The 20,909-nt window shown below is 38.1% G+C and overlaps 1 protein-coding gene across 8 annotated transcripts in view; it reads right to left on the bottom strand.

Moving 5' to 3' along the window:
- Nucleotides 1-390: 390 nt before the first annotated feature.
- PCNT (pericentrin) overlaps nucleotides 391-20,909 on the bottom strand; it is a 130,930-nt gene continuing 110,411 nt past the window's right edge. For 6 of the 8 annotated variants that reach the window (XM_025202192.1, XM_025202196.1, XM_025202193.1 and 3 more), the window contains 13 exons: nucleotides 20,739-20,909; nucleotides 19,711-19,861; nucleotides 16,782-17,498; nucleotides 15,241-15,512; nucleotides 14,777-14,879; nucleotides 12,416-12,586; nucleotides 11,272-11,436; nucleotides 7,959-8,197; nucleotides 6,864-6,952; nucleotides 5,449-5,599; nucleotides 3,646-3,776; nucleotides 2,729-2,783; nucleotides 391-840 (listed from right to left, as the gene is read on the bottom strand). The exon at nucleotides 20,739-20,909 is cut by the window's right edge and continues 55 nt beyond it. In XM_025202192.1, the coding sequence (XP_025057977.1) occupies nucleotides 804-840; nucleotides 2,729-2,783; nucleotides 3,646-3,776; nucleotides 5,449-5,599; nucleotides 6,864-6,952; nucleotides 7,959-8,197; nucleotides 11,272-11,436; nucleotides 12,416-12,586; nucleotides 14,777-14,879; nucleotides 15,241-15,512; nucleotides 16,782-17,498; nucleotides 19,711-19,861; nucleotides 20,739-20,909 (2,452 nt within the window). In that variant the 3' untranslated portion in view covers nucleotides 391-803. Of the gene's footprint in view, nucleotides 841-1,021; nucleotides 1,222-2,728; nucleotides 2,784-3,645; nucleotides 3,777-5,448; nucleotides 5,600-6,863; nucleotides 6,953-7,958; nucleotides 8,198-11,271; nucleotides 11,437-12,415; nucleotides 12,587-14,776; nucleotides 14,880-15,240; nucleotides 15,513-16,781; nucleotides 17,499-19,710; nucleotides 19,862-20,738 lie in introns of all 8 variants that reach the window. The other 2 variants (XR_003093684.1, XM_025202194.1) reach the window with 2 other exon arrangements.

Below are 20,909 nucleotides of genomic sequence, written 5' to 3'. Positions count from 1 at the left end.
AAGGGCCTAGCAGACAAGAGCGGACCTCCTCCACCCAACAGTTAAAGAGAACAAAGTAGAAATAAACACCCTGCTTTAAGGATGGTAAATGCATCTCTGCTCCTCTTTAGCTGGAAGAATGGGTGGATGAGAAAGAAACTTAACTTTCCTAAACAGCAGATCTGAATTCTATGTGGAAGGAATACTGACTTAATAAAAAGGTGGTACTTGGTGAGAAGGATTATTGGGGAAGAACTTTTGCACATCAAGACACTTTCAAATTTTAAAGAATTTGTAACTGATAAGATATACCTGTTTCCTTGAGAATAATGATCACACCTAAAGCTTAGAATCCTGAGCAGCTACAGGGTAAGTAAACAGAACAATTAAAAACACAGCGTTGGAACAAACACCAAAACACTGTAAAAGTTCACTAATAAAATGCCATTTTAATAACTTTTTACAAGGAATCCACCTAAACACTTTAGAAAAATAAACATAAAAAGACACTTTGTGGCTTACAATACCATGATACAGGCACGCATATGCTGTTAACTTAGCAATTATTCCATATAAGAATGTACAACATTGTTCTGAGTGAATAGTGACTTCCCCTAAAAGTTTAACTGTACTAAAAGTTAGTAAAACGGTCACATAAAAATCTGATGCAAAAACATTGCATAGGCTTGAAAACCCCTTTATTCAGTTACAACTGACTGTCAAATTAGTGCACTGAGATACCAGTGAACAAAACCATGCAGCTCAGGAGGAAGTAGTAACCAGGGGTTTCACAGTTCAGATCTAAGAAGTGTTCTGATCATTTTTTAATGCTTCTCCGGTGAGGTAATCCTGGAGCTTTTCCTAAATTTAAAAGTAAAACAAATAAATATTGGCAATTAAGTAATACATATATTACCAGATGTCATGATACATGTACACAATTGTACATTCATTTCATAAATGGTGTTTCCCCACAATAAATTTCATGTTGGTTTTACTGAAAAAAATCATCATCTACAATCCACTTCAAAGTAATACACACCAAGGCTGGGGAGACCAGTGGGCTAGCCAAAAGAGTATTCATATTTGAAGACCACTGTTAAAAGCCAGGCTCATTTTGTAAATAGCAATGAAATAGACTGTCTACATCAAGGGATGGCCATCTTGTGGCATGTGTGCCACAAGAGGCATAGGCAGCCTTCGTGTGTAGAATGTCACAGGTCTAGGAGAAAGCAGGGAACACTGTGGGAAACAGGACAAGGAGCAGAAAGCAGAGCAGATGAGGCAGAGAAAGGAAAGAAAGTGGTACCCAGGTAAATTTGTGGCACCACAATGGTTGTCCCCCCTCACCACACTGGTCCTGTCCTACTCTGGAACATCTCAATACCAAAAATGTGCATTTGTTTAAATTGTCCTGAACTGAACTGGACAGCCTGACATTCACTGGAAACTGAAAACCATTCTGTTCACAGCATTGTTCTAAATGGTCACAGCAGTGTTCCTGATTTTCCTTATATAATCTTAAAATTTGATTAATTATTATGAATAATACTTCAAAAATGTCATTTGTCTGAACATTATCATGAGTTTTGCCAAGATTAGATAGTATAGCATCAGTCTGGGAATTTAGTCTCAAAAAAGTGGCACTGAAGTACTTTTCAATCTTCTATCATAATACAACATTTGTTAAAACCAAAGGTAGTCTGTCTTATGGCAATAAAAAACCTGGGTAGAAACCTAGCCCACAATGAAATCTACATCAAAACTCTCTTTGAGATTAATAAGGCTGGGATTTCACCCTCAGTGTATAAATGAACTTTGTCTTCAAGTTTAAGAACACTTTTTTGCAATTCAAATTACTTTTTCATCTTCACACGCCTCAGAAGTTGGTATGAAAATGACCATGTCACTGAAGATAGGAACCATTATAAAGAGTAAGTCACAGATGATTGCTGTCTAGCTTCTAAAAACTGCATAAAATATAGCTGATTTTCTGCCTAGTATCCTACTACACCAATATAAAAATCCATAACATAATAAATGGGTAGAACAATAATTAAGTAATGGGTCTTAAAATGTAACTGGAGAAACATGGTTGAACGGCTGTATTTCTCGTAGGCTTCTCTTTCAGAAGCTCTTAGTTCCTTACCCTATCTTATTTAACATTTATAATTAATGACTAAAAATTACCAATGAAGTTTACAGATGACAAAAACTGGGAGAATGGTTAACAATGATAGGGAGAGTTCAATAATATAGAACAAATCTGAATCACTTGATAATTTGGCTACAATCAAGCAATATGTGGTTTAATATGGCCAAACAAAGTCATACATAAGGACAAAGAACATGGAGCAGTGGTTTTCAACCTTTTTAGGTTTAAGGCACACCTCAGAAAATACCAGCTCTTAAGTTTTTTACTCTTTTTTTTTTTTTTTTTTAACCATGGAGACAGTAATTTTTTTGTTGTGAAGAAATCAAAAGGACCATAACAGGTTAGAATTTTATTTTTACACAATGGAGTCTTATTTGAAATTGCCATGGCACCCTGGTTGAGAATCACAGACGTAGAGCATATTAAGAAGGTGGGGAGCTTCATCCTAGCAGGCAGTGATTCTAAAAAGAGCCTTAGAGCTCACTGTGGATAATCAGCTGAACATGAGCCCTGGCTTGACAATAGCCAAAAGACAAATCCAATCCTTGCATATATACATGGGAAAATCTTGAGTAGAAGCAGGGAAGTTATTACCTCTGCATGTGGCACTGAGACTCTCCCAAAGGAATACGATGTCCAATTCTGGTCTCTAGAATCCACGAAGAATGTTGTTAAATTACAGCGTACAAAGAGCCATGAGAATGATTAAAGTATTGGAGAAACATACTTCAAAGTGATCTCATGGAGCTCAATAAATTGAAAGCTCATCAAAGAGATTACGAGATGCATTGATCAACATATTTATGGGGAACAAGAGAATGACACTAGAGGGCTCTTCAGTGTAACAGACAAAAGTATAATAAGAATCAGTGCCTGGAGGTTGAAACTAGATAAATTCAGACTAGAAATAAACAACACTATTTTTCCCCCAAACAGTGATGGTAATCAATCATTAAACAGATTACATAAGGATGTAGAGAATTCTCTGCCACTGGCAACTTTTTAATCAAGGTGGGATATTTTTCTAAAAGACATGACCTTGGGTAATCACAGTGATTGAACCTGAAGCAGGAATTAAATTGGGATGGGAAGTACTCTAGTTTGTTATGAAAATCAAAACTAATGATCACAATGATCCTTTTTCATCTTGCAATTTATCTAATCTAATCTATGTCACTTCACTCTGAACACCTGGTCTCACATACTTATGTTTGACAATGGGAGAGAAACTGATCCACAGAGGACCTTTTTCACTTTTGATGATCTTTAGTTAAAAAATCATTAGGAGAAGTACACTACTTTGAATCATTCCAGAAACCTATCAGGGAAAGCAGTAAAGGTTCAGTTCAGAGGTGCACACGTTAAATCTCTCTCTCCTTCCTGACAAATGACTACTGCAAAGGTTGCATACAAACAAAAACAAAAAAAAAAAAATCATCTTGTGTGAGCATTAAAAATACTATGCGGCAGGTCTCTGAAAAAACAAACAAATCAGATGAGGCTATTCTTACCTGGCTGCACACCTCCTAATCTCTGCTGGATGACCTCTAAATGATGGATGTATTCACTTAATGATCGTTCAGGGTCTTGAGTAGATGATACCAATGACTTCTCTGAAACTGAACTTGTCGATGGATGAGACCTGTAAAATATCATATTAATATTAAAACTATTTTTTTTAAAGCTCAGAGTTTATGCACAGCTACAGCGGTTTAGATAGGCTCATACTGTTTAATTATCTGGTGTACAGGGAACTACAATAACATGAAAAGTTGTTCTTCTGACCTTCACTGTGTATACAGGAAAAGTGATGGGATAGACAAGTAGTATAATATTTGAGGCGAAAAATCAATACTTTTATTAGGAAATGGGGACATGTAGAAGCCTTAACCTTGCTAGTATCTAATCACTACCTTTCACCCCCTGATGTAACTGCTCACAGAAACATCAAGGAGGAAAACAGAAATGAGAGGCAGCCCCAAAAAGTACAAGAAAGTCTCTGAGGCAGGGGGTGGAATGGCTGTCCTGTCTTGTCCTGTCTCCAAGACCCCAAGCCCAAAAGGGCCATAGCATATGGAGTATTTAAAGAAAGACAGAGTGAGGGGCCCTCCCTCAACTATGCAAACATTGATATAACAGGAAAGTGTGTTCCCTCCTGCACTTACACCTGGGGGTGGGGTCCCATGGATCACTTCCTCCTAAACATCTTTTAATGCAAAGAAGACTGTGGGTGGGTTTTTTCTGCTCTATTACTTTAGTCACTCGAATGACCTCAGCTAAATTTGACAATGGGGACTGAAACTGATGCTAACCCAACTCCTCCACTAACCTTGAAATATTTGCTGTTACCCAGAGTTCCTCAATCATCATGGTTATCCTATTACCTTGATTGTCCTTATTAAAAATAAAACCTTATAAGGGCGAGATTCTCTCACCAGCCCCTTTGAAGTCCCTAATCCAGTTAGGGGGTTGGGGCAAAAGGGAATAGGGAGGGGGGAGAGGGGAAATTTCTTCTCATTAGAAACAGAGAGCTGACAATCATCTTCCAGACCCCACTGCAAACCTCAGCTTAAGGTGCAGGCCAGGGACTGGTGGATATGCTAGAGGTGAAGCTACACTACAGTCACTGACAGGCTAAGGCAATATCAGTGTGGTAACCATGTCCAGAAGTGCTGCTTTCAAGCAGTGTGAAAGCAGTGTAGCTGTGTATTCACAGCTGTGGGTGGGCTAATTAGCACAGGGAAGGCTAAGTGGCACAGTCAGCTTGCAGTGCTAATTAATCTGCCAAAGCAACACGCAGAGGCAGCTACATGGCTTTCATTTTGGCTTGCTATCCACCCAGAGCAGCACCAACATGCTTGAGGGTGCTGCTGCCTAACCCAGTAGGCTTAGTGTGTAGCCACAGGCTAAAGTTGCACTGCTGGTCACTCCCAATTCTGAGCCGCTCTAAGGGCTGAAGTGCATGATGGCAGCTTCAAGTCACCCGAGTCTCATTCTTCCTGGCCTGTAAATCTGGTGCTGTGCCTCTAAGAGCACAGCACAGAATCTTATTGTTGGTATACAAAAGCAAAAAAGGTTATTTCGTTACATTTCTACACGGATGTGGCCACAGTTCACAAACACCAGGAGTACAACTGCAGTTGGAGGTTACCAACTTCCAAAGTTTAGCATCAGGATAAAAATGCAATATATCTAATAGATCTGAGAAATCAAATTCCTATTCATGTTCAAATATTTTCTGCAAAAGAAGGTTAAGGTGTTATGGAAGACAACCATCTGGCTGAACACTACAATTTATTAGGTTATATACAAACCTATTACATAACCAGGTAGAGGATCTGTGGGATTGGCTTATGCATCTTGCAGAGCTAGTTTTGTGGCACAATCCAGTATCTCGGGTTGGAGGAGAATTTGTGTTAATTGTTGGAAGCTGCTGTCTCAAAACTTCTGTTCTAGCACCAGAAACTGTTAAATACAAACAATGAAATCAGGCACGGGAACTACACAAAAAAAGGGAAAACATACACCCACATGCCCCCACACCCCCAAGAACAAAAGCTACAGCAAAACAAATGTTTGGTTAAATTTCCAAAGAAGGAATCCTTTGTTTGTTTGAAACTATTAAAAAGGTCAATGTTTTGAAGTTTCAGAATCAACTGCATGCACAATGACATTTTTCACCCTTAAAAGAAAAAAAGACAGTTCCCTTCTATTTATGTGTTACACACACACACACACACACACACACACACACACACACACACACACACACACGAGTTATCTGAAAAATGCTACATTGTGTTAGGAATGACCCTACAAATTCACTTTTCCTGATGATACCATCATAGGAAATATTCTTAGTTTCAAGTCTAAAGAGTAAACATCAAATCATTTGTTTTCATTGTTTTCTTAAAGGGATAACAGTGAGCACTGTTGGAATGATAAAGTTTGAATTTCCCAACTGCTGCATGGTAAAATCTCATTTATGTTAAACTAACTGATACAGCTGGACAGCACTGAAAAAAGTTTATGATAATACTAGCTAATTGCCGGTCAAGAATGATGAATTTCAGGGAGTGTTTACACCGCCCCCTAACCGCTCACCCTTCAGGGCTGGCCATGTAAAGACTCCCTCCGCCGCCACTGCTGCCTCCTCCTCCAGCCTTGCAGCAGGGCTTCCCCCCGCCTCTCCCTCTCCCTGCCAGCTGTTGTTGGGGTTGGGTGACCAGGGGTGGGGGGGCACCACCACCGTGACCCCCCTCCTTTTCCCTCCCTTCCCTGCTGCCCAGCCCCAACAACAGCTGCCACCACAACTCCCCCTTTTGCCTCCTCCTGCCCCGCTCCCCTCCCTCCCTGCTTGCTACCTCCCCTTCCCTGCCAGCTGTTCTGGGTGCGACGGGAACTGCCACTGTGACCCCCCCCACCCTTAGGCAGGGAGGCATGGGGAAGCCCCACTACTCATGTGGCCAGGCCATGTTCATTGCCACCACAAACTTCCTCAACAACAGCTCACACTTGGGCCAGCACAGCCCAGGCCCACATAGCCAACTGCCAGCTGCCCTCTCAGCGGTACATGCGCAGTTGGCCAAAAGCATCAGACAGACAGAAAGACACACAGACAGATTAAGCCCTTTATTATATTACAATATTAAACTATTCTACTACTTAAATGTAATACTTTTACTAGAAATTATACTAAAAACACATTATTTATTTTAAAAATCCTCACCTGAGTTATGCCCTGTGCCATGAGAAATGACTTCTCCCTGTATACCTTTTCTGTTTATTTTATTCCATTTTTTCACTAAAAACTTTAACCTTGCAAATAGAAAAGAATATTGTATATTTATTAAAAACAGCAGAGAAATTAAAATGCATTGGACTTTAATATTAATCATTATCCTTGTTATGAAATATTTTAGAGTATAAACAATGTCATAAGAGGTATTGGGGAAAAGGACAGAATCATACACTTCAAGTCTTCTGGATCAGACGTATCAAATACTGTGTTAACTGCTATTCAGACGCATGTTAAACAACTGATTAAGTAGATAAAATTCAGCTTTTAGAACATGTTTTTAAAAGCAGTACTTCCCCCTCTGCACCGTGGCAAACTGAAAGAAACTAAAATTAGTTCAATTAAAATCGCAACTAAATTTTATTCCTTCTGTCAGCCATAACACAAAATGTAGCAAAGAAACAAGAAAGGGGAGAGGAAAAGGAAGAATAAACCATCTCCTTCTGTATGTACCTATATCAAACACCATTTGGCCACATCCAGACAAACAAGGGCATGCGCGTGTCGTGGCACAAACAGTAGCAGCACAAATTTGTACCGCTACTTTGTGCCACAGCGCACATCCCTGCACTTGCCCTTTGTTGCAGCCCGTGCAGGGCTCCCTCCAGGCTGGGCTTCATGTGCTGTAGGTGCCTCAGCGTGTGGCTAGCTGGCAGGGGGTCCCTGCTTTGACCCACCCTGTGTCTCAGCCAGCCAAGAAGCAGCACTTGGAGATGGGAGAGTAAGCAGTTTTTCACCGTTGCTATGCAGAGATTCATAAACACCATGGGATCTTATACAGCATAAAAGCAGAAAGAAGCAATATACACAAGTATTTCAACATGGTCCTTATCATGCTTACCAGACTGGCCTGAAAAATACCATATGGGTTAAGGGTGCAGTTATATTATACTCTAAAACAACTGGAGTGAAAGTACTTTATTTAGTAGAAAAATAAGTACAATCCAAGGAATACATTTTAGATGTTAATCATTTGTGATATTTCCCAAGGGAAATATAAGAAGATCTGCCTGTCAATTTTTTTACCTTGATATTGCAATGACCACTCTGACTGCAGATCGAAACTTGGTAAAAGGACGGGAGTGTGATTCAGAGACCTGCAAATCTGCAGGTGAAGGGAAGACTCCCATACGTGCTATCAGGGATAATGTTGCTTGCTCACAGTCCTGGAATCCACCCAGAAGCAGAAGAAGATATTTCTTCTGATAAACTAGAGCCTTTCTAAAGCTCTCAGATCGCAAATACTTCTTATATAGCCTCTGTAGCTGTGGAGGAAAAGAAAACACTAGTTATTAAGATTTACATTACTGAAAAAACAGAAAACTTGTTAGTTAGACCCTTTAGTCCTTTAAAACTCTCGCAACCTACTTGTCCATGGCTTGATGACAGTTATCTAAGGTTTTTTGCTATGCAAGTTAGCAATTTTGCTTTTTAAATTGTGACAATTGCTGCTAGACTATGAAAAAGTTTTGTAATATTTTAAATGAAACTTTCAAATGGAATTTGCACTACAGACCTCCTGCTGATATAACTAATTTTGCTGAAAATTAGAAGCATCAGTCAAACCAGCAGGATGGCAGCCTTATATGAAGGTTTATAAACAGTCTGAGCTTCTATATATTTTGAAGGATTACTTGACAGCATGCTAAATAAAAGGCATCAAGTATTGCTATTATAGGGGCAACTGCAATGCTGACGATTCCCTAGTGCAGGTAAGTAAGGATCTCCATAAATTATACCAGAAGTGCACCCACAGCAGCTCCTTTAATGTTTTTCATTTCGCCATTTGCACCCCCCCCCACAACTGGTGGAGAGGCCCTGCTGGCTGGGCTGTCTGCCCCTGAACACTGGGGAAGTGAAAACCGCAGCATATTTAAAACCACGGTTTTTGCTTCCCCAGCAATCAGCAGCAAATGGCCCAGCCAGCAGGGCTGCTCTACCAATGAGGGGTGGCAGGAAGCGAGACATGAGGGGGAGAGAAGAGACAAGCGGTGAAATGGAAAACATTAAAAGGAGCCGCTGCGGGAGCATTTCCAGCCTGATTTACAGAGATCCCTACAGCTTACTTTAGAGGCTTGTGACTTGGATATTTCAACTATCTTAACATTTCTGAATTTGTGTACATGCACCCCTGCCATTGTGAAATATTTAACTTTTAAGATAGAATCTGTTTTAATTAGCTTAACATTGATTAGAAGAAATATTGGGTTGAGCGTCCATCCAATTTGAGTGTAAGATTAGTCATGAAAAGGGTCAGGACATGCTTCTAAAGTTCAAAGAAAAACTGTACACTAAATACATAACATTCATGTTATGTATGAATAAGTTTTTGTGACAGACAAGAGGCCTGTACCTCCCTGAGATGAAATTTAGTGCAGACACAGATGCCCCAGTTAGAGAGAAATTTCTTTCTTAACTGACCTGACAATAAGAATGTCACAAAAGATAGAAGGTATATGTGGGAGAGTATTTCTCAGATAGAAGGTATATGTGGAAGAGTATTTTATGGATTTAATGTATTACATGATCTTACTATTAAAAGATACTCATCTGCGAAAGTGTTATTAAAAATTGAAAACCTATAAAATTTCGAAAGCGTATAAAACTATTCTGCTATTTAAACTTCAATTATCATCATATTTTAAGGAAATTCTCTCGTATCTTGCCAGATCTAAGTTGCAGCCTTCCTGCCTCTTCTGCAACATCAAGTATCATTATAAACAAAGGCTTCAAATAGGGTTTACAATAAAATTATATATTCCTTTTTTAATTCGACTGATTAACATGAATTTTAAGAGTTAAGAATTTTAAAGAAAAGAGATTGGCTTCCCAAAATCTAAAAGATCTTCAGGTGGAAATAGTTTTAAAATATGTTAAAATAAAGGAGTATATTTCCAAACAACAGCCTTTACTTTTGATCACTCCTGAAATATTCAAGAGGTTTCTGGCTTTTTCATTTAAAAATATATAAAAAAAATTAAATCCATCTAGACACTATATAATATATTCATACAGCTGTACAAAACCCTTTAGTTTTCCCTAGTATATAATTTTAAAAAGGGATACTTGTCCAGTTAAAACTTAACAGATGGCAAACTTAATTAAGAAACGGTGCTAATTCCACTGCATTTACAATATTTAATTTTTTAATGTCTTTTCTCTCATTTTCTATGCAAAAGACCTACACAAATGACAGGCAAACTGATTGGCTTTTGTCAGAGAAAACAGTGAAACAAACTTCAAACAAAGTGCGATGGAATGTACAAAGTAAACCAACAGGAAAAATAGTCCTCATCAGTCCCCCACCCCATGTCTAATCTTTCAATTACAAGTTAGGCAGAGTAAGTCAAGTGAATCTTTTTTTTTTTTTTTTTTTTTAATTAAGCCCTGTTAAACCCCCGCCCCTCTGTCCCTTCAAAATGCACCTGGACTGCACTATGCAACAAGTTTAGTTAAAAGGTATTTTTAAATTAATCCTTTGATACCAGCTATGTTAACAGTGCTCAGATGAGAGCAAAAACAATTCCTAGCATCAAGTGATAGAATGATGCTGAAGTACAACAGTTTATCAAACAGTTTTATTCAAAATTAATCTCCACCTTGTCTTGGCGTGTGACTGGGGCTAAAATATTTAACTAAATACCACCTTTGTATGAAAAAAAAAAAAAAAAGTCAAGAGATCTGCATAAGGAAGCAGCTAGTTTTAAAATACCTTGCTATCCATACTACTTCTAAAAAGTTAATGCATTTTGTTTCTGTAAAGTATTCCAAAATAAAATATAATAATAATATTTTCTTGGCAAAAATGATACTGGTATAAGCTGTTCCAATATAACCGTTACATCTTCATGCACCTGTAGAGATACAAGTGGAGCAAAACCACTGTAAGTCTAACACTATTAAACACAGAGGGAAAGTTACAGAAATGTAGCTTATTTATACTGCCTTAGGAGTATGCAGACAGAACAGCTAAATGGAAATAGCTGATGCATCTTCCCAAATAGCCATGCCTCCTCTTTTTAAAGCAGCTGAATTAAAATGCTACATTTGTCCTCAGCGAAAGTACGGCCAATCCAACTCTTATTTCAGGAATAACTTATATCGTGTAAAAGTGTAGTGCATTTATTTTGAGAAACAAATAACAAAACTCTCATTGCAATTTTCAGAGGAGAATCAAAGTTGTTCGCAAACATATTTCACAATCAACTTATACAGCCGGTATATCTGAGTAGAGAAACCCGAGGGCCAGAATGTAACTGATTTATCCATGGTCATTGCCCTAGCCACCTGACCACCCTCCAGAGAGCACATTTTATCGTCATTCACATCACCATTTTACCTTTGCATTGGAAGCTTCCATAACTGGTTTGTTTTCAATTTCAACCGTATTTTTCGCCAGTTCAGATTCTGCTTGTTTCAAAGCATTCTGCAAAACAGTTTTTTCTCGCTGCCAAGCAGCCCTTTCCAGTCCCTGGACAGAGTCAGCATCCTCCATAGACCTGATCTAAAAATGAAATTCAGGGACAGTGAACCTTGATGGAGTCTATTTCCAGAGGGATGTAAAGGTTTACCTTTTAAACCAAAAATAAGTAACAACCCGACTTCAGGGAAAAACCTAGAATGCTGGAACAACTAGACTGGAATTTCCCATCAGCACAAACATGCTAACCAGGTACAATAGGAATTAAATTGCAACTTCTGTCTATATTAACAGTTAAAGATTGTTATTAACAGTCTAAGATTTTTCAGGGCAGGAACTATCTACCTTTAGACAACTTCCTTTCATCTTGGTATCAAAGTGGGTCCCAATATTTGAAATAGAAATTAATCTTTCTTTTTTCCCCCTTCCTTTTGCATTCTAAAAGATAAATTTGTGTATTTATACCAAGTTATGAGTTCATGCATAGGATATGAAAAAATGGGTTTTGCATTTGATTCTGAAAACGGTTAGTTCCAGATCACACAACTTTTGCAGGAATGAATTCTTACCCCACGTCAAGCTCCTCTGAATGATCTGTTTCCAGCACTCGTGTGTCTCTGACCAGTCAACAGAGTCATGCTTCCAGTGTAATGTAGCTATCCTAACAGTTCATGCCGACAGAGGGTGGGGAATTTTTTCAGCTGCCTAAGTATATTTCTTTGATTTCATTTATTCATCAGGAAACCAGTACATAGAACAGGGTAAGACAGCAAATATGCAGTGGCTTTTGATACTACTGGATGGACTGGTTGTACCAATAGGAACTTTTTCAAAATGTGTGGCTTTCCCAACAATAAATTAATATCCACCAGTATGTGCCATAACACTTTGTATTTGGAAGGCCATAGTATACAAGGTAAAAAAAAACAAACCCCAATATAAGCCTATCTTAATTTAATTTAATTTATTGATATTTGATTAGGCTCTGCCAGTTGCATGTCTTAACACTCCCTGCAGGTATATTTAACTGTGAGCTACCAAAGAAGTATACATCAATATGTACCTGCCCATTGCCATTTCCCCTATGTAGGTGCTGCTGAAGTTTCTTCTCAAGTCGAGAAACTGCAGCTCGTAACTCTAGCTTCTCATCTGTCAGTGCTGTTACAGACTTTGTAAGTTCTCCATTTTCTTTCAACAAGACGTCTACCAGAGAAACTGGATCCTGTGACGGGTTCTTTTTAAAAAAATTATAGGAAAAAATACAACTCAAGAATTCAACCAACATAATTTCACCAACAAATAGACCAGACTCCAGATCCCTGTAGTTTTTATTTTGGAACTCATTTTAAAATTGTAAAAGGCAAAGAATAAAGCCTTCCTCTCTACAAAAGCACAGCTGAGAAAAGATCCTGATCTATCATTTTAAAGTGTAATTTTCCTCAAAGGTGACTTAAGACAAACTTGGATAAAACAGATCATACAAAATTTCTGATTTTTTTACGGTTGTAATTTTTTGACCAATTTCAGTCATATTTTTCAAAAATGGTAAATATATCATAACAGTTCACTTTTCTCCACACTGTTTAATCATATCAGCAGTTTTACAAAATAGTTGCATTCTTTCTGTTTTATAGTCATTATAATGTAATAAAGTTCGTTACAATTTTGCAGTTTTGATATTGTATTATTCACCTATCAATGGCAATTCCACCTTTGAAGCGATACTTACCTTTTAAATGTGTTTGGAGCCAGACTAATGTTTATATTTTGCTTACAACTGCTATTTATTTGATTTCTAGGTTAAGATCTTGCCCTGAGATTGGTATCTAAACACAAGAAACTTTCTTTAATTCACTAAAATCTAAATTCACAGAGATAATTTAAGTGTCAGCCCTCTGAAGTTTACTGCTGCATTCACTACCATTGAGTTACTAGAAGAGAGGCAAAATCCAAGTGGAAACCAAGCAAAAACTTTGGTGTGGATAAAAGCCTGAGCCCCTGAAGCTCAGCATAGAGGGAAACAGACTGCAGAGGTACAGACTGCTCTCAGAATATCTTATGCCTTTTGACGTTTCAGGTAAGACAGATGCAATGAAAACCTTTATTATCATTATGCTTTTTGCATACTTTTACAGTTAAATGATTCCTGGGTGGAATAACTGGTTTTGGTAACTATTCACACTGGTCACAGTGCTGAAAGAAAGTTTTGCAGGGTAGACAAAAACAGTTGGCCTACTGTGTAACAATGGGTGGTCTACTGAACTGCATGACTGCACTCTGAGAAAGGTAAAGGAAAGAGGCCCATCACCTGAAAGGGATGTACTCAATGAAGGTACAAACTTCAGACAGGCCTAAACCATACCATTCTTGAACCTCTAAAAACCCTTTATTTTAGTATCTACACCTTCGGCACAGAGCTATAAAGACCACACCCCAAAACAGCTTTTCCAAACAACGTATGGTTTCATCTTAAAATCACAGGCAATACTGACTTTTTAAACTGTGAGTGTAATATAGCATACCTGGAATGCTGCATATTCAATACATGAATGATGGTTTACACAACAGGTACACTAAAAGAAGCAGCGGCTTTTTTGCTTTAAAAAAACCCAGCAATTTCAGCAAAGTATCTAACATAGAAACACTGATGACATTAAAAGAAAGATATCTGAACTGAACCAGTTTTTATTTTGTTAAAATTGCTGGAACAGAAGCTTAGTTCCCTGCTGTAAGTTATTTCCAGACTGACTTGATGGAACTGTGTGAAAGTTTAGTCCCCCTGTGGATTGGGTGAGTTTTGCCCTAGGTCCCAGGTTCTAAAAAAATTTCAGAGCATGGACCAACTGAATGAAAGATTTTTCTCTTGGTAATCTCCCATTGAGAAAGACCCCACCCTCCCCTCTGACCACATAGCATCCCATTGGCAAGTACAGCAGTTGGTTCCACGAAGAGTAATAAAAAGAAAGTAGTTGCTGTATTTTGTTTTTCTTATTCAGAGCAAGCAGCTAGAAACGAGACGAATTAGCATGATATGACCAACCAGTTGTTCATAGACAAACACATATTTTACAGAACACAATCTTGAGATGTGTTGTTCAAGTTATTAAAGTCTCGTTCTCAGGGTTTTGATGAGTCAGAGGAATAGGTTCTCAGTTTTCATCTTCTTGAGGTAGGATGAAGCCAAAACATTGAGATAGGAAAAGGGCTGAGTGAAAGAGAGTGTTCAGGCAAATCTCCTTTCCCATTTGAAAAGAGCCAGATTTATCTGTACCAAATAATTTTTGTGACATTTTTGTACCAATCCTCAAATGAAGACAGGAGAGCTAATTTCCTCAGAAATTAAAAAAACCCAACAGTTTACATGTAAATTGCAGACAAAGGTATAAATTTCTTAAATTAAACTAATATAAATTATTCCCCTTACCAGATGGGTGGAAGAGGTCAATAACTCTGATTTCAGCTCCTTCAAAGTGTGAAGTAAAGATGCAATAGCCTCATTATTTGATGCAGACCAATCATTAACTGTTCTGTTAAATAAAAATATTTTTTTCAGTTGTATCTTGCACTTCACTGAACCCTACCACAAGTTTTCTTTTAGCTTCTACTTTTGGACCTTATCTGAATAACAGTTTGTAAGAAGACAAGAGCTGTATGTTTTCTTAACATAGGATTTTGAACTAGCATTTCATAGGCATTTAGTTAATGCCTATATTTTGAAATTCCACCCTCCATTACGGAAACTCAGAAAAGTGAGAAATCCCACAAGAAAAAAGATTCAGCTGCAGTTCACCAAATCCAATAGTGGTTCTCCAACTGTATCCTGTACAAACTACTTCAAAAGATTGGCCTCTCAAAATGTAAAATTAATTGAATCTTCTTGCTACTCACTTGTCTACAGTTTTATATATGAATTCATTTAAATGGACAGCCACAAACAGCAACTGTTGTCTTATCTTCTCCAGCTGCTGCCGCAAGTGCAACGTTTCAGTCTCTGTTGTGAAGGCCAATTTGATGTTGCAATCATTTTTTATGGGACAAGAAACCTCTTGATGACTTTCCTGAGAAGTAAGCTTTCTTTCTTGTTCTTCTAAGTCAGCTAGTGTCTGCTGCAGCTCCTTGATCCTGCATTCATCTCTCTGGTGTTGCAACTCCAATTCATGCTAACAGAACAAGAATAAGAAACCATCTATAATTTAACTGTTCGTGCCACCTGCAAACACACCACAAATATCAAAGTTTAATCTCAGTACTGCTTAAACTGTGCACCCTCCCAGTGCCTTCAGTCAAGGGAATTCGTTACATTCTCTTGTGCTATTAGGAAGTGGGCACACTAATCCCTCCTCCTCCCTCATACACTTCCAGAATTACTGGTGGAGAAAACTTGATAGAGGCTCCAAAGCCTTGATCTTGGCTGCCTCCATCCCTAGTTATGAAAAAGTGGGGCTGGATAGGACCTCAGGCAGTCATCTAGTCCAACCCCATGCTCAAGGCAGGATCATCAGTCTAAACCATCTCAAAGAGTCTGTCACTGTTAGAAACTTCCAGGGAGGAAGATAACATAGCCTCTATATGTAGTCTATTCCAATGGAAAGCCACCCTCATAGCAAGAAAGTTCTTCCTAATATCCAACCTAAGTGTCCCTTCATTAAGGCAGTTAGTCCTTGTCCTTGTAGGCACAGGGAATAGTCTATCACCATCCTCTGCATAAATACCTTTCAGGTATTTGAAGGCTGTTATCAAATCCCCACCAGCCTTCCCCTCTCTGGACCTAATAATCTTACTTCTTCAAACTTTTCTGTGTAAATCATGTTTCTTAGGCCTCTAATATTTTTTTGTGGCTCTCCACTGGATTATTTCTAATTGTCCACATCCTCATTGAAGCTTGGGGCCCCAAACCAGATACAGTACTCAGGTGAGGCCTCACCTGTGCTGGAAAGAGAGAGAGAATGACTTCCTTTGATTTGCCAGCAACACTCCAATTAATGCAACCCAGTATGCTACTGACTTTTTTTGAAACAAAAGCACACTGTTGACTCATTCATCTTAGAGTCTGCTATAACCCCAAAGTCCTTCTCTGCAGTACCAAAGCCTAGCCAGTCATTCCCCAAAGTATTTTTGTGCATGTAATCATTCCATTGTATGAGCTGGACTTGTCATTTGCCCTTTTAAATTTAATTCAATTAATTTTAGATTGCTTTTTCATCCTGTCTGAATGCTAATCCCATCCTCCAAAATGTCTGCAATGACAACATGCACAACTCTGTGGCACTGGATGGCAACAGAACTGTACCTGGAGACAGAAAGTTGCTCCACTAAAGGTTTCTCACCACCAAGATCTAATAAATAGTATTCTAGGACATTATTATTTATGGAACAAAACAATCTGGTTTATTTCAATTTAAGGGAAGATTTAAAGATGGAAATCTCACCAGCCTCTCTCTGTCTTTCTGCCATTCCTTCTGTTTCTCCACTTCTGATTGTTGCTCCCATCTTCTCTCTTTATCCCTCTCTTCTTTTTTGTTTTTCTCCTGTTCTTTCATTGCCTTAAATCGTGACTGCAATTCCTCCTGGTCAGCTTTCAGTTTTCCCTCTCTTTCCCTCTGCACCTCTAAGGAGCGAATCACCTCCTGTTTTTTACTTTGAAGAGACTCCAGTGTAGCTCGTAACTTGTTACTGATTTCTCTTTCTTTTTGTGTCTCTTCGCAACACATTTGTACCTCAGCCTCTAGTTGCCTCTTAGAACAAATGGCTTGCTGATGCGTTTTCTCAATTATAGCAGCTAGCTCTTTTGCTCGAGACCTCTCTTCATCCAACTGAACCTGCAGATCTCGAACAAAGGTCTGTTCCAATAATGATTCTTTATGAGGACATGAAACACCTTCTTTTGCTCTCACGCTCAACTGTTCTGTCAAAATACGTTCATGGTTCAAGGAATTCAAAAGTTCCAAGGAACGATTTCTCTCAACTTCCAAATTCCTCTGAAGTTCTGACAGTTTAGTTCGTTCCTGGGACAGTAGAGCCTCACAACGCGAGTGTTCAATTTGAAGTTCTTTACGGAGATTATCATTTGCTGTCTGTTCATGCTCTAAGGCCACTGACAGCTGATTATTCTGAATACACTGCAGTTTCAAGGTAGCTCGCAACTCCTATTAAAAAAACCAAACACACACACATTATATATTTATAATTATTATTATACTCTGCTCAGATAAACATATTAGGTAATATTTTTATATTGTACTTCATCCAGAGAACAGCTGAAGCAGCAGTTAGAATAATTTATTATTAAATTGTTTAAACTTAGGCACAGGACAAACTGTCTGCTAGGAATTTAAGCTAGTATCTCTTTTTGTTATTAATTCTGGTAATACTTTCTTTACCTTAATGGTCATAAAATTAAAATATTTTAACTGCCAGTATTTTTTATGGGTAATATATGTAGTACATGGAAATTAAAGCCCTGTGCATTAGCTAGACAGCATAAATGGCGTCTGGAGCAGAAACTGAGCAGTCTTGATCTTCACTCTGAAATCTAGAAAAAAGTAACAAAAAGGTAAGGCTTGGCAGCTAAGATGGAAAAGACCTTAGACTTCACAGTTTCTAGTTTTTAAGATGCCAACAACACACTGAGAAAACTGTACTGAATATCACTGAATCTATAGGTTTAAAAAAATCAACATATCAGACAAGTGCATCTCATAATCCTTCCTTCAGAAGGGTGAGAGAGTAGAGATCATAGTATCAGAGTAGCTTTGCTGTTGATCTTGTTGAAACAGGACCTTTGTTTTCCCTTTCCCTCAACTTTTATTTGCAATGTTTCTAGAGGCTACAGAATGGCAGTACCTACCTTAAAGTAGCAAAAGAATAGAAGTGTATACCAGAAAAGGAAATACAGAAAAGACTGAATTAAAAACCCTCAAGAGTTGTCCTATGTTCATCATTTTACTGAGAAAAACAGGTGGGGAGGGATTTTGAAGGATGCATAGTGGATTTTTGTTTTGTTTCATGTCAGTTGGCAGCATCTTACAGAAAGTAAACATTACAGAAGTGCATGGCAACCTATTTCTAGGAGAAATAATACTGCAGCAGTAATTACCAATGAACACCTCTTGTTAAAGAAAATGAACTAATAATTAATTTCAGATATTTAATAAGTTTCAACTGTGCACGGTTACACAAAGTTTCCTTATAGACTAGATGCTCTAATGTCAATGTGAAACAAATGGGAACAAACTGCCACTTTTGTAAATCCAACATTTCTAGTCACTTACTGGGAGCAGAGGATGACATTCCAATTAAAATTCTATATTTGAATTCTAGGTCAGGTTTTAAGACGTTTATATACATACAATATCAGATTAAAGGAGTCAAGAACTGTAGTACAATATTAATGTAAGAACACATCCAAATAAACTTGTGTGATACCAAGATTTTCAAACTGTGCCATAACATTACTTATTACTTTTGTTCATGTGTGCCATCACTTATTGCAGGACTACAAAGCAGACTCATGCACAGAGGAGATTCATCACAAAGACTGCCTGAAATGGGGAGTTATTAAAAGAAACAATCTGCTGCTAGTTGTTCCAGAGTGATGAGTTTCTAGCATACATAATTAACTATTGTTCAAGCTGGTAGACAAAGCTATAGAAGCAGGGGGGTTTTCCCCTTGGGGGAGTGGGAAGGAGAAGGGAAGACAGAGAGTGCATGTGCTTGGGTCAATCATCCTTCCTTCTATTCATATTAATAAGACATTGTACATGGAGTGAATCATAAACTTACTTGATAAAAAAAAAATACAAAACAAGAAAACCACCACAATTTTCTTTGGATTTAGCTTGTAAGAAAGACAACAGACTCTAAAAGCATTTTGGCTGACTTTTGATATGCATTGTATTGGAAAATTTCCAGTTTTTTTTCAGCCAACATCTGTAAGTGTTTTTTTTCTCATAATCCCAGAGAAATATGCAGTATGTGTCTACACCAAACGATATGTTTACTAAGGAAATGGAGGAGCAGTTACAAATTGAGAAATGTGCTTTACTGAATGATCCAATGGAAGTAGGAAAATGATTTCCAGCATCTTAAAATAAAAGTGTTGGAAAACACCGAAAGGCACAGAACGTTAGGAAAAACTAGTAAAGAGAGAACAGACATGTGCAACTAAGTGCCACATTTTAAGACTTTCTGTTTTGTGGAAGTCTTTGGGCAGTCACTTGAATCAGAAATTTACAAAAATGAAAAGAGAAATAAGCCAGCAGCTGGAAAAACTAGTGTAATAAACATTTTATTCAGTCCAGGCAGTCTACGCTGAGATTGGCTTTAACTTGGATTTTATAAACATGTATCACATTATACCTCCAACTCTTTTGCCTTTTCATCTGCTCTTCTTTTATGCTGAAGTTGCTGTTCCTCAAACACATTTTGTAGCTCCTTTTCTTTCAAGCGTTCATTCTGCAGGTCTTGGAGTGCACCTGTCAGATCTTTTTCTCTGTTTTCCAGTTCACAACTGCAATATTAGCAAAGTTACAAATGACACCTCCATAGAAAAGGATCTTTTTTTTTGTTTTTAAATATTTCATCCTTTTTGTTCCTAAATATTACAGTCTTGGAAAGATACCTTTTCGCAGACTCTGCAACCTCTTCCCTACCTCCCACCTGTCCCTCCCCCATGGTACAAGAAATTAAGTCTCTTTGACCCATAACTCACAATGCACCACAATGTTATATTTTATTAGTTGTTTCTATGATGTGACCTACCTTTTTTAACTCTGCTCTTTAGCTGAACTTTAAAATTGAACTCCTTCATATTTTAACTTCTAACTGTTAAGAACCAGGATATGTTACTCTACTCTGCGGTAGAGCAACAAGGCTGCTAAATGGTAGCATGTACTACAACAATGGGGGGAAAAAGAAAATGCATGTAAGACCATGACCAGGCCGTTAAAGTCAAAGGAAGTAGCTAGAATCTGTCCAACAAACCTGGACCAAAAAGAAAGAGTAGGCAAGAGTTGGGGGTCATGACAAAGAGCAACCACTGGTCAGAACTGAGAAGAAATTCTGCTCTGACCAACAAATTCCACTGTGTCCATATGGGGTAGGAAGAGAGAGAAGTGTTATTAAATGAAACTTCCTAGATATTTCAGTGCTGTGGAAGAGGCAATTCTCACGTTTGAGCCACTGATCAAAAATCTGTTAGAAGCCAATAAGAATTTACTTCTCTTAAGCTGCCATTTCCAAATGTTTTATTTCTTCATTCTCCCTGCATGGCATGGTTCTAATCTATTTCTGGACTTTACAATATCTTTTACAATATCTATTTCTGAACTTTACCATTACAAAATTATGTCACGTAGACTGTGTATTTCAAAAGTACTACTCCTTACCGGAACTGGTTTATTTCCCTCCGAAGGTCTTGCAGGGACTTTTGCAGTTTTTCATTCTCTAACCTGCTCTCATAAAGTTCTGATTTCAGGTTTGATGCTGCAGTTTGTTCCTGCTTCAGGAGTTCTCGCATCTCAGAGGCCTTCTGCTGCTCAATGCTTAGAGAATTCTGT

The sequence above is a fragment of the Alligator sinensis genome, unplaced genomic scaffold, assembly GCF_000455745.1.
Source record: "Alligator sinensis unplaced genomic scaffold, ASM45574v1 scaffold566_1, whole genome shotgun sequence".
In the NCBI taxonomy this organism is placed as follows: Eukaryota; Metazoa; Chordata; order Crocodylia; family Alligatoridae; genus Alligator; species Alligator sinensis.
This window is presented reverse-complemented; position numbering and strand designations above follow the sequence as displayed.